Below are 16,219 nucleotides of genomic sequence, written 5' to 3'. Positions count from 1 at the left end.
TGGTATCTTAAATTAACCTATATTTTCAGAAAATAAAATAAAAATGGGGGTCTAAAAAAATGAACAATCCTAATTATCAGCAATGTGACGGCGAAAGGCACAACATGACATGACATTCTATTAACAAAAGGCTACATCTAGTAGGCATACCTACAAATATATGAAGGGGAAGTACATTCATACTAAAAGCAGCCTTTTGTCTACCACGGGAATAACAAGCAAATACGAGTCATATTCACGATACCTATTATATACTAGTAGTTAAGTATACCTAAATATACAAAACGTTAACAATTTTCCGGGCGTCTAGGGCACGTAAGAGCATGTAAGGGTAGGATTAAAATAACATTGAAACTTGAGATTTTATGACTTATGACATACACATTAGAGAAGCTATTATTTTATATAAACTGCTAAGAAAATAATCTTTGACAGTTTAGATTAACGACAATACATATTTGACTCAACTGTGAAATGGGGGGATAGGGTAGCGCCCAGCGTAGGTGGAGAGCTCTAATAAGTTATATCTTAATGCCTAGGTATTATTAATTCCAGAATATACCTAAACTAAGGTGCAATACACTCTTCATTGCACGTACATGTAATACAACTTACTTAAAATAGAAATTTTAAACATAAAACATAACATAATATTTAAGTTAAAATACAATTAGGAGGTATCCAACGAACTGAAGCGACCACTTAGATATAACTACTGGTAACTGCAATGTCCCTTGCCTTGAGCTTCGAAGTGAGACCCACAATTTTTTACAAAGTATACTTATTTTGTTACGGATGGACTCTAGCTTGACCATGTTTAGGGTCAAACAGAAAACTGTGTTAAGTACGTCTTTCCTTTAGACCAGCGGTCGGCAACCAGCGGCCCGCGGGCCACATGCGGCCCGCGAATCTCTCACTTGCGGCCCGCGAGCCTCCCTGGCTATTTTTTATGTAATATTTACAAGTGACAATGTCTGATAAAGTCATAAATAAAGTGCGGCCCGCGTCCACTTCGTTAACTGCTATGTGGCCCTTGGCTGCTAAAAGGTTGCCGACCGCTGCTTTAGACCAGCGGTCGACAACCTGCGGCCCGCGGGCCGCATGCGGCTTGTGAACCTTTCACTTGCGGCCTGAGAGCCGCCTTGGCTATTTTGTATGTAATAGTGACAAACGACAATGTCTCATAAAGTCATAAATATTAACAAAGTATGGCCCGCGTCACCTCCGTTAAGTACTATGTGGCCCTTGGCTGCTAAAAGGTTGCCGACCGCTGCTTTAGACATACACAAGAGTTAAGGGCTATAAAGGTTAATTTTCTTATTTAACCCTTATCCATGTGAAAAGCTCCTCCTGTCAGGAGAGAAAACTAGGGTCCAGGAGAGAAAACTAGTGTGTTCGCACGAACTGTACATTTTTCTCTCCTGTGGGCAATAGTTAACAGCTTGTGGGCATGTAAGTAATTAAAAAAAAAAGCATTAAATAAAAAATTAACCTTTATAGCCCTTAACTCTTGTGTATGTTTACAGGAAAGACGTAACACAGTTTTTAGGGTTCCGTACCCAAAGGGTAAAACGGGACCCTATTACTAAGACTTCGCTGTCCGTCCGTCCGTCCGTCCGTCCGTCTGTCTGTCACCAGGCTGTATCTCACGAACCGTGATAGCTAGACAGTTGAAATTTTCACAGATGATGTATTTCTGTTGCCGCTATAACAACAAATACCAAAAACAGAATAAAATAAAGATTTAAGTGGGGCTCCCATACAGCAAACTTGATTTTTGACCAAAGTTAAGCAATGTCAGGCGTGGTCAGTACTTGGATGGGTGACCGTTTTCTTTTTGCAACTTTTTCCGTTTTTTTTTTTTGCTTTATGGTACGGAACCCTTCGTGCGCGAGTCCGACTCGCACTTGCCCGGTTTTTGTTTCCTGTAATCTATAGATAAATATCTATTTTTAAGTGTTTTTGTATCTAGTAGTTTTGGTGATAATTAGGGTGGTGCTGTTACTTAATTTGACCACTACGAGTAATCTTGGGCAAATTTTTATTTTGATAATGATTTTCTTGGTAGACTTATTTTTGTCAAGTAGTTATTTGCATTGTGCATTAGTATTGCAAGTGCATTAAGTAGTGACGAATTTTTATCTTACTTTAGGTTTGGGGTGTTTTTTTATTATTATGGTTTCGTAGTCATCTATATAGAAACACTTATAAATAGTTTCGCCAGGTCTGTCTGTCTGTCTGTCCGAGGCTTTGCTCCGTGATCGTTAGTGCTTGAAAGCTGCAGTTTAGCATGGATGGATACATAAATCACGCATTGCGACAGAACGGTAAAATAAAAAGTATAAAAAAATATTTTTTTAGGGTACATACCCATACAAAGTTTTTTTTTTGGCTTTGTCCCAGGGTGTCGTTGGGTAGATCTTTCAAAATGAATACGAGTCTTCAAAAACCATTTTTTGATATCGTTAATAAGTATTTACGGAAATATGTGCGCCGAAAGAAAAAAATATGTGTCCCCCCCCCTCTAACTTTTGAACCACGGATCCAATAAATATGAAAAAAATTGTGAATCAAGAGCTTAATGAATACTTTCAATGAAAACATAAAAAAAATTGTGGTTATTATAATGTAAATTAAATTTAGTTAATACGATTATTATAATGATTAATGATGATACAAAATTTGGAATAGGTAAGTTCCTGGTTGAAGGATAACATAGCAAAGTAGGGCATATGCAGATTAAATCTTAAAAACGAGGCATTACAATCGCTCTTAGGTAGGAAAATCGAGTGGCAACACGTACCTAATCCGTCAGACTTTATTAGGAAGCAACCCGAATAGTACTTAGGTACTAACTAACCCCCTTATTCATAAACGTTTACTAAAGTTAACACGCCGATAATAATCGTTTGTCCCTTTCCATCATACCAATACGTCGGAAAGGGACAAACGTTTAGTAAACGTTTATGAATACGGGGGTAAGATTGTATAAGGTCAATATGGCCAATTCCGTCATAAGGGACTACCTATTCCGTCCACTAGCGTTATTCTCGAACAACGAACAACACTGATAATTTCGTCGACAAAGCAGCGATCGCTTTTAATTTCAGCAATCAAAAGCAATATTTATTCCAGCGATTGAAAGTCAAAGAAATATACGCTCGTGAACGGAATAAGGAATAGTCCCTATGACGAAATGAGCCACACTGACCTTAGAGGTCCATATGTAGAGTAGCAATAGCAAGAAGTCAAGAGAACGTACCTCTGAATGTTCTGGAATTAAAGGTTTCCTCTTCAAGCTGGAGTCGTATCTGGGCGCGGGATCCTCGCCGGACACCGCGCGCTGGTAGGAGAGCCGCCGGCCCTTCGAGTCGGCCCTCGGCTCGTGCAGCGAGTTCTCGGGGATGCTCGAGAAGTCCTGGTATGAATGGGCTGCGCACATCTCCCTGCTCGTCTCGTCTTGAGTCAAACGGCGCAGGTAGTTGGTCAAGCCTTCACTAGCCACCCATGTTACTCTGAAAGATAGAACCAATGTCAGACCACAAACTATTACTACTAAATTTCGTTCATACCTATATATTTTCTATAACAAACATTAAACCTTTTTTTTACTGCGTCATCTCTAAGTGGCCTATTATACGAACTTTCAGTATTGCCCACGTACATGAACATTTGCATAATATAAGTATACCTATATCAAATAAAGAAACAATACAATTAATATCCACACAGAACACAAAAATTACTTGAGAGTACGAGTAGTAAGAGTTGGTTAGGTACATAGAGTACATATCTACATGACATTCATCAATCGAAATGTATTCCAATGTAAAGCCATCAAAGGTTTAGATGTCTGTTTGCGTAAACTAGGTTGTTTCAGTGATTGCATCAATTATGGCGATACCGCATGAGGTTTTAATTCAGTTTAGTTCAAGTAGTGTACTTAGAGTTGGACCAAAAAAAGTCTGCAACGATTTAAAAGCCCCCGCAGTGCGTCATTAATACGTCATAATTACAAAGATGGAATTTCATTGACGTTTAAAATAACACAGTCTTGCACTGCGTGGGCTATCAAAATCGCTGCAGACAGGTCTAACTACTTTTAAACAAACACGGACAAAGGGATTTACCGAAAATATATATTAATCTAGTACATACTTAGGTACTTAAAAATTTAAGTAGGTACAACTTAGGAGCGAAGTGGCCGTAGTATAAAATGGTTAGGTACATTATTTCAAAGCGCTGTCAAAAGCTGATGATCACGACACAAGAGCTACCCAATTACCCATCTATTGCTATCTACTAACCCCCTTATTCATGAACGTTTACGTACTAAAGTTGACAAGCCGATAATAATCGTTTGTCCCTTTCAAACGTATTGGTATGATGGAAAGGGACAAACGATTATTATCGGCTTGTCAACTTTAGTAAACGTTTATGAATAAGGGGATAAGTATCCACTAATGGCGCTTTGTCATTTGTTTTGATACAAGTAACCAGTGTAAGGAGAACGTACATAGATCAAGTAAAGGAAAAGCTCAACGTCGTATCGTATCAGACTGTCCAGGAGAATCCAGGACCGACATGCATGGAAATCGCTTCACCGACACGAGTCTAACTCTTAAATAAATGATGATGATGATGAAACAGTGTCTACTGAGGACCGAATCCTTATAGTGAATACAGCTCGTTCACGGATTTCACTTCTTAAGTTATGCACGGTGGACCTTTTTACTCGTGAGTCTTACCGAACCTGCTCAAAACTTATTTCTGGGAGATTTACATATTTAGGCGGTAAATCTAATTTTAGTCTACAACATCCTTTTGCCCTTCCTTACCTACACATAGTTCCACATTTTTATTACGGGAGGAAATGTAGAAACCTAAATGTTAAACTCTACAGGGTTTTATAATTATAAAACTTAAGGTCTTAAATCGGCTTAAATAGTTATACGTATACATACAATAAATGTAGGAAGGCTAACTTTCAAGTTTTATTCATACGATATCATCTGTCATTCGTTCGCTTTGGGAGCCGATTTTTGAATTTCGATCGCTCGATTTCGTCACGCGAAAATCGCTGGAAAACGGCGAAATGCTAACTTTTTAAATACGAGTGAAAGAAATTTGGAATCTTGTGGTGTGGAACCACTCGTTTCCAATTCTATTGGTAGAATTTAAATGCTTAGTAGTGGTAGTGGAGACATTATTGAACGAAATACACGATATCGGGCTCCAATACTAGGCACTTAAATTCTACTAATATGATTGAAATCGAGTGGTGGTGGAGGAGATTCCAAATTTCGATCGCATGTATTTCAAAAATTAGCATTTCGCCGTTTTCCACCGACTGTCGAGTGACAAAATCGAGCGATCGAAATTCAAAAATCGGCCCCCTGTTCGCGCTACGCTGTGGTGTTATCTTTAGCCCCCTCCAGACTATGCGCGTGAATCGCGGGCGAAGCCGCGAACGCGAGTGTGGAGTCGATTTTCGCAGACAGCGAAATCGACTCCACACTCGCGTTCGCGGCTTCGCCCACGTAGTCTGGAGGGGGCTTTTGGAAAAGTCGGAATCGAATAATTAAGAATGCATCGCACTGATAACTACGGCCATTATTAGATTACCTTTGCCTTGCAATAAAGTAATTACCGCGACCTCTTTTCAAATGATCGATCAGATTGAATTTTTATGACTGCGTGTCGTTCAATGCAGTAAGGCCAGTAAGTATATAGTCGCACCAATAAAAGTTTGCAGCGGATTTGATAGCCCACGCAGCGTAAGTCTTATTTATACGTCATAATTTCATAGAAGTTTGACGTTTAAAATGACACTTGCACCGCGTGGCCTATCAAAATCGCTGCAGTCTTTTTACGGCCTGACTTTAGTAACTAAGCCGTGAAGTTATTTCGATTATTACGAGTATTACATATTTAATTGTCCCTGTCCGAACTAGAATTGCTAAATGAAATTCCATAAAGGAATCAGAAGATTTACGCAAATTATTCTTATGCTTTCGTACCTACCTCGATTTTGGATTACAACTTTTTGATCGAGCGTTAATGAAGATCTTCGTTTTAGCTAGGGCAAAAAAGTTTTCGTATGTCCGGATTGTCCGGATCTTCTCATCTCCAGGTCACATTTCGCAACCGAATCTCGTGAAATTTTGTGAGTAGGTTCAATAGTTATATAGATTATTTCTGTTTTTTTTAGAAAAAGTGTTCAAAATGGTGGAAATTGGTATAAAGGACTTATGTACTAGTAGGATCCATGGCACTTAAGACCACTATTAGTTCGCTATGATAATGACTAAGGTAGGTATAGACTCGTACTTATACCGATCCGAACCGTTGAATAAATAAGTTACCAACTAATAACAGTACCTTTTTATGATAATTATCATTAACAAGCCTTTTGTACCTACGGAGTAAAGAGTATGTATGTAGTGTGTAAAATTTTGTCTAATATTTATTTAGCCGTTAGGTACAGGGTTAAAGTCATAAGCAAGAGGCACTAAATGTAAATTAATAGGCAAGTATACTGATTATCTCAAGAGCATCAAGTCCTACTCTATAAGGATCGTGATGCCACTCTGATGGCCTACCGCGAACCACGTTCGTCGTGTTGCTTCCCTCTCACACTTATGTACGAATTTACAAGTGCAACAGAGAGGCAACGTCGAACGTGGTTCGCGGTCCCTCTGAGCATATGGCGCCACAGGAAAGTTACTTCGCGCCCGCCGTACAGTGACACCGTCAATAATCGTGTGCGACATTATTTTAATGAGGCTACGGCAGGATAATCCCGCACATAAGCGCAACCCGCTCCGTTACGCTATTCAAAACAAAAGTTAGGAATTCCGTACGGGTACTTGCTTACCGGATCTAGTATGTATGTGCATGAACCTCATTATATATATTGTAGGACGTATGTTTAATAATACTACACATACACACCAACACACCACGCACCACACTTTTACGTAATACATGATGATCTTTCTATGACACTTTTGCAAACATTACAATGGCAATTTTATTAGAAAATTTGACTAAGTACTAGTCAAACGATTTTCCTACTGTGGAATTTATATGAAACGTTGGCATGTGACGTCACTATCAAATTACCTACTCTTTATAGTTTGGGGTTGTGCACAAATCACGCGAGGTGTTTTCGGCTACTTTTTGACCCCCCCTCCCCCTTAGTGATATTGGGTGAGGTTTTTGGCTACCCCCCTCCCCCCACACAACTTCACGTGTATTTTTTCGAAATTCTTTCATTCGACCTAATTTTAGATATTAAATAGTATTGTATATGGAAAGTCTTGCTTATTTTTCTATTTTTGTTAAATGGACTCGCTGTTTTGAAGATTTATGTTTAACGAAACCGAGAAAAAGTATCTACTCATGTGGTAGGTTTTTTTTCTTAGTTTCGTTCATGTAGAAAAATACACGTGTGAGGTTTCCTTATACCCCCCTCCCCCAACGTGATTTTTTCGTGACCCCCCCCCTCCTCCTGTCGAACCTCGCGTGATTTGTGCACAACCCCTTTTATACAGGTTTTAAATTTTAAAGACACAATTTCTATTTACATGTTAAATAGAAATTGTGTCCAAAAATAACCGCTGTTTACGTTTCTCTTTTAATCTTCTGGTGCTTTATTTCATGTATCGTGTAAAATAATTTATTTGAAATATGTAGTCAAATATCCTGATAGGCAAATTATTCATTTTTATTATTTAATTTTTTTTTATACAATCGATAATCTGTTAAGGATCCCACTGATTAACAGTCCGCCGCACACAGCAAACGCAACGAAAACATTTCAATGTTTTACTTTTTAAATCTTAGTGTTGCTCTTAATATCTCTTTTGTTTCTTTTTTATATGTGTGTATTGGGCAAACGAATAAAATTAAATAATTCAACAGTTAGTCCAATTATACCGGGTGTGGCCTGTAACATGAGCAAATAATTAAAACATAGTTTGTACTCCTCAAACGATGACACTTTTATTCGACAACTTTTAAAAATTATGAAGTATTTAGAGTCCCTATTTTTCATACAAAATAAATATTACCTTCAATGGACGCCATCGCCACGCCATATCATTGTGATTGACGTTGCTTGTTACGCTTGAAACATAGCAAGATTCGCAATACATTGCGTCTTAGAATAAACTTTAAAGTGTATTAAAAATCAAACCACAAGTTATTTTTAAAAGTTGCAGAACAAATGTTGGTCAGTATGAGGAGTACAGCTTACAGTTACTCTTATTACAGGCCACACCCGGTATTATCGGTTCACTAAATTTACATAGAGGCTATTTTACATGTGCATATAGTTTTGATACTTAGCCAACTGGTATTTTTAACCGACTTCAATTTCATAGAAGGAGGAGGTTCTGTATGTGGGTGTGGCTATTTTTTTTATCAATGGTGAACATAGATTAAGTACTCCGAGACCCGTGGTCCGAATTAAGTAATTCTTTTTTTATTACATGAAAATAGCATCGCTATAGGCAAAGAAAAATTGTTTAAAATTACAACGATACATGTTTGCGCCAAAAAGGCATACGCCATTCACGTGACTTTGTGACGTCATCATCATCACCAGTGCAGTAACAAAGGAAAGTCAAATTTGAAATGCAAATTGATCACTTGTTTTTGCTATAGTGACGTCATTCATACAGATAATTAATAAAACTATGATTTTAAGTATTATCTGAAAATGAAAGTCTTATTATAACAACATAGTATTAAACTCGTAAATATTTCTTTAGTTAAAAGTTATACATATAAAGAACATACCTACATACATTTGACGACAGCTCATGTTTATCTTCATAAGTAACAAAAATTTTGTTAGAAAATGCATGACATGGGCGTTCTTCAAAATGGGAGCGTCAATGTGAAACACTTATCACTCGTCTCTTAAATGAGTGAACGTAGGTGAATAATAATAACGTAGGTATCTATTTGGAAGTTGACCATCTTCACCGCAGGTTTATACTAGCATAAACTGTGTTCGCATCCATACTTTATTTTATATTAAAGGAAAAAATGGAAAAATTACGCTTCCGGCAGGACTTGAACCCGCAACCTCCGCAATCCGTGCGTTAGCTCTGCCAATTGAGCTACGGAAGCCTACCAGCGAAGTTCCGTGAAGTAACTTTAAATTAAACCAAACACGTTTACCGAATATCACGCGAGATGGCGCTGTACCGAGAGCGGCGATTTCTACATCGCGCTATTGAAATGTTTACGGGGATTGTATATAAGGGTTGGGAATTAATTTAATATATTAACTTTATTTGTGACTGGTTGTTTATTTTCCTTCATTTATAAAGAACGCCCTTTTTGATAAAGTTAGCCTATTTCTCGAAAGATATTAGTCTAATATTATTAGCGATGTGACGAGTCCACTTTTTTTCGATTCGAATCATTCGAATCGATTCGGCCACTGATCCGAGTTGAAATTCGAACTGACTCGACTCGACGGTTTGCGTGGTTCGCGACAAGGTCACGGGCCGCGGAGCCCGCAAACGAGTCAAGCGGCAGTTGTTGTAAACAGAACCTTCAGGACACCGAATTAAGGTTTATTTTTCAATGGCCATACTATCAGTGAACTCGACTCGGGATGGCGAATCAAGCGGCAGTTGTTGTAAAAAGAACCTTCGGGCTACGGAATTAAGGTTTAGTTTTGAATGGTCATAGTACCAGTCAACTCGGATTGAAACGGCCAATCAAGCGGCAGTTGTTGTAAAAAGAACCTTCGGGCTATCGTATTAAGGTTTATTTTTGAATGGCCTTAGCGTAGCGTTGACTCGGCTCGGAGAGTTGGTGAATTGGCGATTCATTCGCCGAGTCAGCGGATCGGATACCAAGGTACCAGTCAGTTTAGTGGCCGAGTTGATTCGGATTGCCAATAGTCTTGATTCGAATCAACTCATCTGTAGGTTGATTCGGATTATTCGAATCAGATAACTCGACTCGCCCATCGCTAAATATTATTAGTGTGTTGCCATGGTAACCCATACGATTTGACAGTACGTGGACTAATATTAGTGTAAATACTGTTCGAGAAATGGGCCCCTGACCGAAACCGGCATTAATTTATTGTTTTATCAAATAAACATGCTTGGCCATCACATACTTATGATCGGTTGTTCACAATAAAAATATAACCAAGATAGACGGCAAGGACTGAAGGATGTAAATAGGAAAATAACGGGCCAGTGCGCGGATAATCGAAGTGGCAGGGGCTGTTAGCACCGCCACGTACGTTTTCTAAGGCTTTGTTCCTAATATCCAGGTAACCTACCTTCACCTAAGTGGACCAAGTTACCTATTTTTTTTTCTAATTCGTTTAATCGTGTATTAACTATGATCAATCAATATTAATAAATATACCTACAGATATATTTATTGCTTAACCAGAACAAATATTTTGTCATTTTTGTTGAGAAACTGATTCAGACTCGTACTATTTTAACAGTTGGGGATATCGAGAACCCCGTAAAATCGGCTTTTAAACAAGTGTTTAAATGTATGGTTTATAGAACAAGTGAATACCAAATGTACCTTTACCTGTTGGATCGAGACGTCTTCCTGCGCCGCTGTCCGAACGCGGAGTCTAGCCCCGAGCTCATGGATATAGCTCGAGAATTGAGGAGTGAGTCCTGGTTATATGCGCCATTAGTGCCTGAAAATTAGATGATAGCCTATGGTTAGTGTTAATTAAAAAGAGTCAGATGCAATTTACAAACTCCGTTCTGTTATATTTAGGTATTGGTAAATTTTGAGGGAATAATATGATGGCTTAGCGCTAAATAGGGATCTCTTTCAAATAACCTTTACGTACTTAGTGGAGAAATGAAACTCTAAATTGAATTAATTTTAAATTTAACTTAGTATACGGTATGTAAACTAACGAAAATCCTTTATTCAAACCTGTTAATGTGTAGTCACACTAAGCAACTTTTACTATGGCACCGACCCCGAAATCGCGAAAAAAAAATTAGGTCGTTTCATACATTTTGCTGATCTAGCATTGAAATTTTCTATGGGAGAGTCAATTTTTTTTTTGCGATTTCGGGGTTGGTGCCATAGTGAAAGTTGCTCAGTGTGACCCATTCATTAACGGGCTTGAGTAAATGTTTTTCGTTGATTTACATACTGTATAGGCCTTCAACTTCGATGTCGATTTCTATTTCGTTGATTTTATGGCCATGTCTCTCATAATTGTTTACAATATTTGTATAGGTTAACAGGCACATATGACATATAAGCATTTGTGTGGGCTTGCGACTACCTACATATGCGTAAATAATACATATATATAGTAATAAACACAGTATGTTTTTAATTCGGCATGAGCCGCGATTCTTATATAAAATTATTTGACACATGGGGTTGGCGGGTCCGCGTGTTTATACTCAGTGTAAGTAGTATTCTGTAGCAATATTTGAATTTTAATTTATATATAAATTCTGATATATGAGACGACTTATTTTTTCTAAATGGCCAGTCCAGGAATTTTCAGTATGCCCTGACTCCTTGAGTATAATCCAAACAGAAAACTACCATAATTGTAAAAACACTTTATCTAACCGTTTTAGTAATAAAGTATCTAAGCTTCTTAATCCGTACATATTTAATAGTTACGAAATACACCTGTTTTTATCACATCGATAATGATATATTTAATCAGCAAATCTCACTGCTCACATTTTAAACTATTTCAAGCAAATTAATAAGGACGATATTGGTAACGCTGTTCAGCCAGCGATACCTTTTTTTATGACTAAATTATTGTATATCAATACTTACCTATTTTAATAAAATTAGTCGATGAAGCAATTGAAGCATTACTGTAAAATATGCCTACTTTGCTCCAAAACTCAAAATTTTATTTAACAATTAAAGTATTATAGGTATTGTGTTGATGTGTTCTAGGTATGTAGATATAAGATAAGGTGGGATATGACTATCACCGGGGCAAGGCAAACACTTGTATGGCATCCTCGTACTGTTTGTCTTGTCCCTAGCAAAATAAACTATGTTCCTCGTATCCTAATTCAAAGCAGACCATCACTAATCAGCTAACACTTAATCTTAGAGCATACGTAATACACTCGTATTAGGTTGTGATAATATATAATTTCCAAATAAGAAAATTGTCTGAGTACTATTACCAAGTGGGTATCAAAGTACGATACATTTTACGGTAAGTGTTTTAAGAACTATTATGTTATAAAAGCCGAATATGTACTTTTCAAGCTAGTCGTATTCTCAGAACTAGTGGTGTTTGCTGAAATGGAACTGTTCGTGAAGACCAGAATGGAACTCCTCCACGATAATTATTTTATGTCTTGCGAGTTGCGGCTAATTGTATTTGTTATGAAATTGCACTATATATATGATTATTGATAGTCGGTTTTTTTCCTAGTGAAGATTATTCATCATCAGCTATAGTTGGCGGACTGGTTATTATGGCTCCTCTACACGATGGGCCAACGCCGGCAACTCCAAGGGACGCATTTATGCGTTAGAGGGAGCAAGTGATATTGCTATCTCATTCTACCGCATGACTGCGTCCCTTGGAGTGGCCGGCGTTGGCCCATCATGTAGAGGAGCCATTAATGGAAGGTCAATTTACTCACTGGTAGGACTGCCCTGACTGTGCACGACGCTGGGTTGGCTGGCCGAGAGGACAGGCTGGCTGCCCGCGCTGTCCAGCTCGCTCGCGCCAAGCGTCGAGTTCGACGCCACGCTTGCCGCGCTGCCGCGCACCTCCTGCTTACCACACACGATTGTACAACAGTAAGATCCATTATTAATTATTCTTAAAGTTCACTTGTAACATTTCGATATACACTGTATCAGAGTTGCAGGAGCATTGACAACATTTGATGCACCCAGCCGAGCTGCGCTTTTACACTTCGCGAATCCTTTAGAGGGCTTTTATTATGTCAGTATACAAGCGGACGCTTGAATTGGATAATCGATCATGGTGGATGTGCGAGGTGGTTAAGTATAATGATTTTCCATCTTGTTGATATTATAAAGTCAGCATCAAAAGTAACGTATCAAACTACGCGTCAAAAGTATTCTCTAAATAATATATTAAAAAGTAGACATAAGTACTTTTGTTTCCATATGTAGATAAATTAGACTGTGCTATGTACTATGTACTTAGACATTTTTAAACACTAACGATCACGGTAAAGATATATAGCTAATTAAAGAAGTAGTCGGTGGTAATATTATTCGTAAATAACAACGCGTCAAAAGTACCTATCTGCCACCATCGCATACTTCGTCACACATTTACTTGAGGCTCGGAAAAAGATGAATTAATTTAAATTTATTATCAGGTTGACAATCAAATGTAAAGGACGCAATGTAGGTACAGTCAGCATCAATAGTAGCAAATAGTAATTTCAAGACCCAAATATTTGATCCGTTTACAATTTTTTCAATTATATATATATATATAATATAGCGCTTACCTGTTGACTAAGTGCAGCTCTGTTGTATTGATCTCCAACCGTATCCACGTTTTCATTCAAAGATTGAAGAGAGACTGACATGGAACCTCTGCGGGACATAGTGTGAGACTTGCTCCCTAACGACTGTCTCTTAAAAACCTCAGTTGTGTTCTTTAAGAAACTGTCCAGTTTTTTTCTAAAAAATGATGATTTCCTCTCCAGTGGTGATTTTCCTATAGAATGCAGATCCATTTCCGATTGAGACAAACTCTCTCGCCGGGTTAACATAGTGTTGTCCAAAGACAATTTCCGCTCCCGACTTTTCACGATGTTTGTTTTGGTTTGTAGTAAATCAGCTTTAGAAATGGATTCTTCGCTTTTTAAGTTTTCTTGGTTTACCTCGGGCTCTGTGAGCACACTTTCCACTTGTGAAGCAGACACTTCAGTGTCCTGAGTCAAAGGGCTGTTATCGTTAGTATTATGTGGTGGTTGCGAGTAGTCCTGGTGGGGCCCAGGTTCTTGTTCCGTATTTATGGAAATTTCATTTTGCAAGTGTGTGTTCGGATTTCCACTCTCTTGTATTAAATTATTCACTAAATCGAAGTTCTTGGCTTCTTGCAAGTCTCCAGGTTTTGTGTCTTGGAGGTCACTGTGCATCACATCGGAAGCATCTTCTTGGACATCAATAAACTCATTTTTGTCCATTACGACACTGCCTCGTGGAGCCTTGATTCGCATACTACTATTCATTTTTACAGATCTCAATATCTCCTTTATTTTTAAATTTTCTTTTATAGTCTTTACGTCCGTGAACATAGGAGATTTTTCCTTTTCGACATGTTTCATGGGTTTATCCTTTTTCGTTTTTTGTCTAAACCTATCCATATTTATAATAACAATGTTTCGTACGTTAATCACTCAAACACCACAACTAATATAATAACATAATAAAATCTATGAGCATTTAGATTTGAATTCCACATGTCAAACGAGTAAAATTTCGGACTACTGATGTTATAACACCTGTGCACATCATTAATTTAAAACAACACTCAAGAGTGTGACGACACAGCACTTATCGACAAGGGCGATCGCACCGACCCCGCAGTACCACGGCTCTGTTAATGATTTACTTTGAAATCACTTGCACATTTAAATTTAACTCTGAACCATTTCTAAGTGTGCATTAACGAGCGTATCGATGTCACAAAAGGAACGACGGTATGTTACTCAACGAATGTAAACACGTAAAGGAACGGGTACGTCCGCGCCTTATCAGCAGCCAGGCACTTACTACCAATAATATTAATAAGGCAGGTCTGCACGTGCCACCTGCACGTTTAAGGCGTAGGTACAGCAACTACTGCACTCGTTTTATTAATAATAATGAGCGAGTATAATATTAGTTTTATCGGATGTTATGTTGCAGCTGAATGGTAGATTTAGTTCGCGTTGAAGTGATTCAGTTAGCGTAGGTACGTAGGTAATAATTAGGTTCATATCGCGGGAAGTATGCCAGCTGCGCGTGTTGTCGATGTCGCCTCGCTCGAACCCTATCACACGGCGATATTTCATGTCTTAGATAATCGTTGATAACACACTGATATCATCAAGAAATGAGTGGCTTATAATTTATGTTTTTAACGATTCTATGAACAACAAATAATATTCATGTTTATATTAATTATAACTACTGTATTCAGTGCAGCGAAATGATATACATGGAAGTATTCTGTCCGCTCAATTATGACCCAACGCAAACTACCCCGCGATAGGCGGTACTTACAAACTGCTCGATTGGCAATCTCAGTACGCGACCGAGATGACAGTCAGTGACAAATGGCTAAATTGATTTATAAAAACAACGTTTTTGTAATAAAAATATATTCATGTGTCGTGAAGTGGTGCAGAAGTTATTTTAGTTCATACCAAGGACAATGGAATCACTTTTCACTTGTAGTAAACAGATAACTTCAGTAAAATTTGGAAAAAACATGACGATTTGTTTTCAATACTACCGTGCTAAGCTAAAACGTAACAACTGCATACGACTTTCATAACAACATACGACTTTTTAAATTGCGAGGATAATAGGGATGGTGTTATGCCAAATGAAGTAGACTATTTTATTAACTTGTGTTTGGTTTAGGTATTTTCTATATAATTATAAATAAATTCCTTCTTACAGATTTGTATTTTCCTTTTTTATTTCATGAGATGGAGCTATAAAAAAACTACCTAGTTATTTCAAATTAATAATCAAATTTGGTATTGCCATTTTACATTACTTTCCATTCAGATTCCCACAAGATGCTATTCGCAGAGAACTATGGAAAAAAGCGTCCAATTAGAGAGACATGAAATTGAGTGGATGCCTGGCAAGATATCTAGAATGGTGTACTTTCGTTTGGGCCAAATACATTTCGCCAAATTTCACTTCCCAACAAACTTATCGCAATAGTTTCATTTCCCAAAGAAACCTTTAGCAAAGTTACACTTCGCATATAATTTATTTGGTCAAATTATCATTTGGCATGATTTTACTTTGTCAAATGTTATTAGGACAAAAACTTATTTAGCAAACGTTTTTTATTGTCTAATATTATATTCCAAAAAGACATGCTGCGCCGACCCCAAGTGAATGGAACAAGGGCAAGAGAATGATGATTATATTACAATGAAGTATTTGAACAAATTAAATTATAATTATAATTATTTATTATTTTTCAGTT

The 16,219-nt window shown here is 37.7% G+C and overlaps 1 protein-coding gene across 1 annotated transcript in view; it reads right to left on the bottom strand.

The window, feature by feature from the left end:
* Positions 1-14,770, bottom strand: part of LOC134679251 (uncharacterized) — a 116,492-nt gene extending 101,722 nt beyond the window's left edge. The window contains exons 1-4 of the mRNA XM_063538140.1: positions 13,509-14,770; positions 12,660-12,792; positions 10,585-10,699; positions 3,263-3,515 (exon numbers count right to left, since the gene is read on the bottom strand). Coding sequence (XP_063394210.1) covers positions 3,263-3,515; positions 10,585-10,699; positions 12,660-12,792; positions 13,509-14,372 — 1,365 coding nt within the window. The 5' untranslated portion in view covers positions 14,373-14,770. The remainder of the gene's footprint in view (positions 1-3,262; positions 3,516-10,584; positions 10,700-12,659; positions 12,793-13,508) is intronic.
* Between the last annotated feature and the right edge of the window lie 1,449 nt (positions 14,771-16,219).

The sequence above is a fragment of the Cydia fagiglandana genome, chromosome Z (genome assembly GCF_963556715.1).
Source record: "Cydia fagiglandana chromosome Z, ilCydFagi1.1, whole genome shotgun sequence".
Lineage (NCBI taxonomy): Eukaryota > Metazoa > Arthropoda > Insecta > Lepidoptera > Tortricidae > Cydia > Cydia fagiglandana.
Note: the sequence above shows the minus strand (reverse complement) of the source record. Positions and strands in the feature narration are given on the sequence as shown.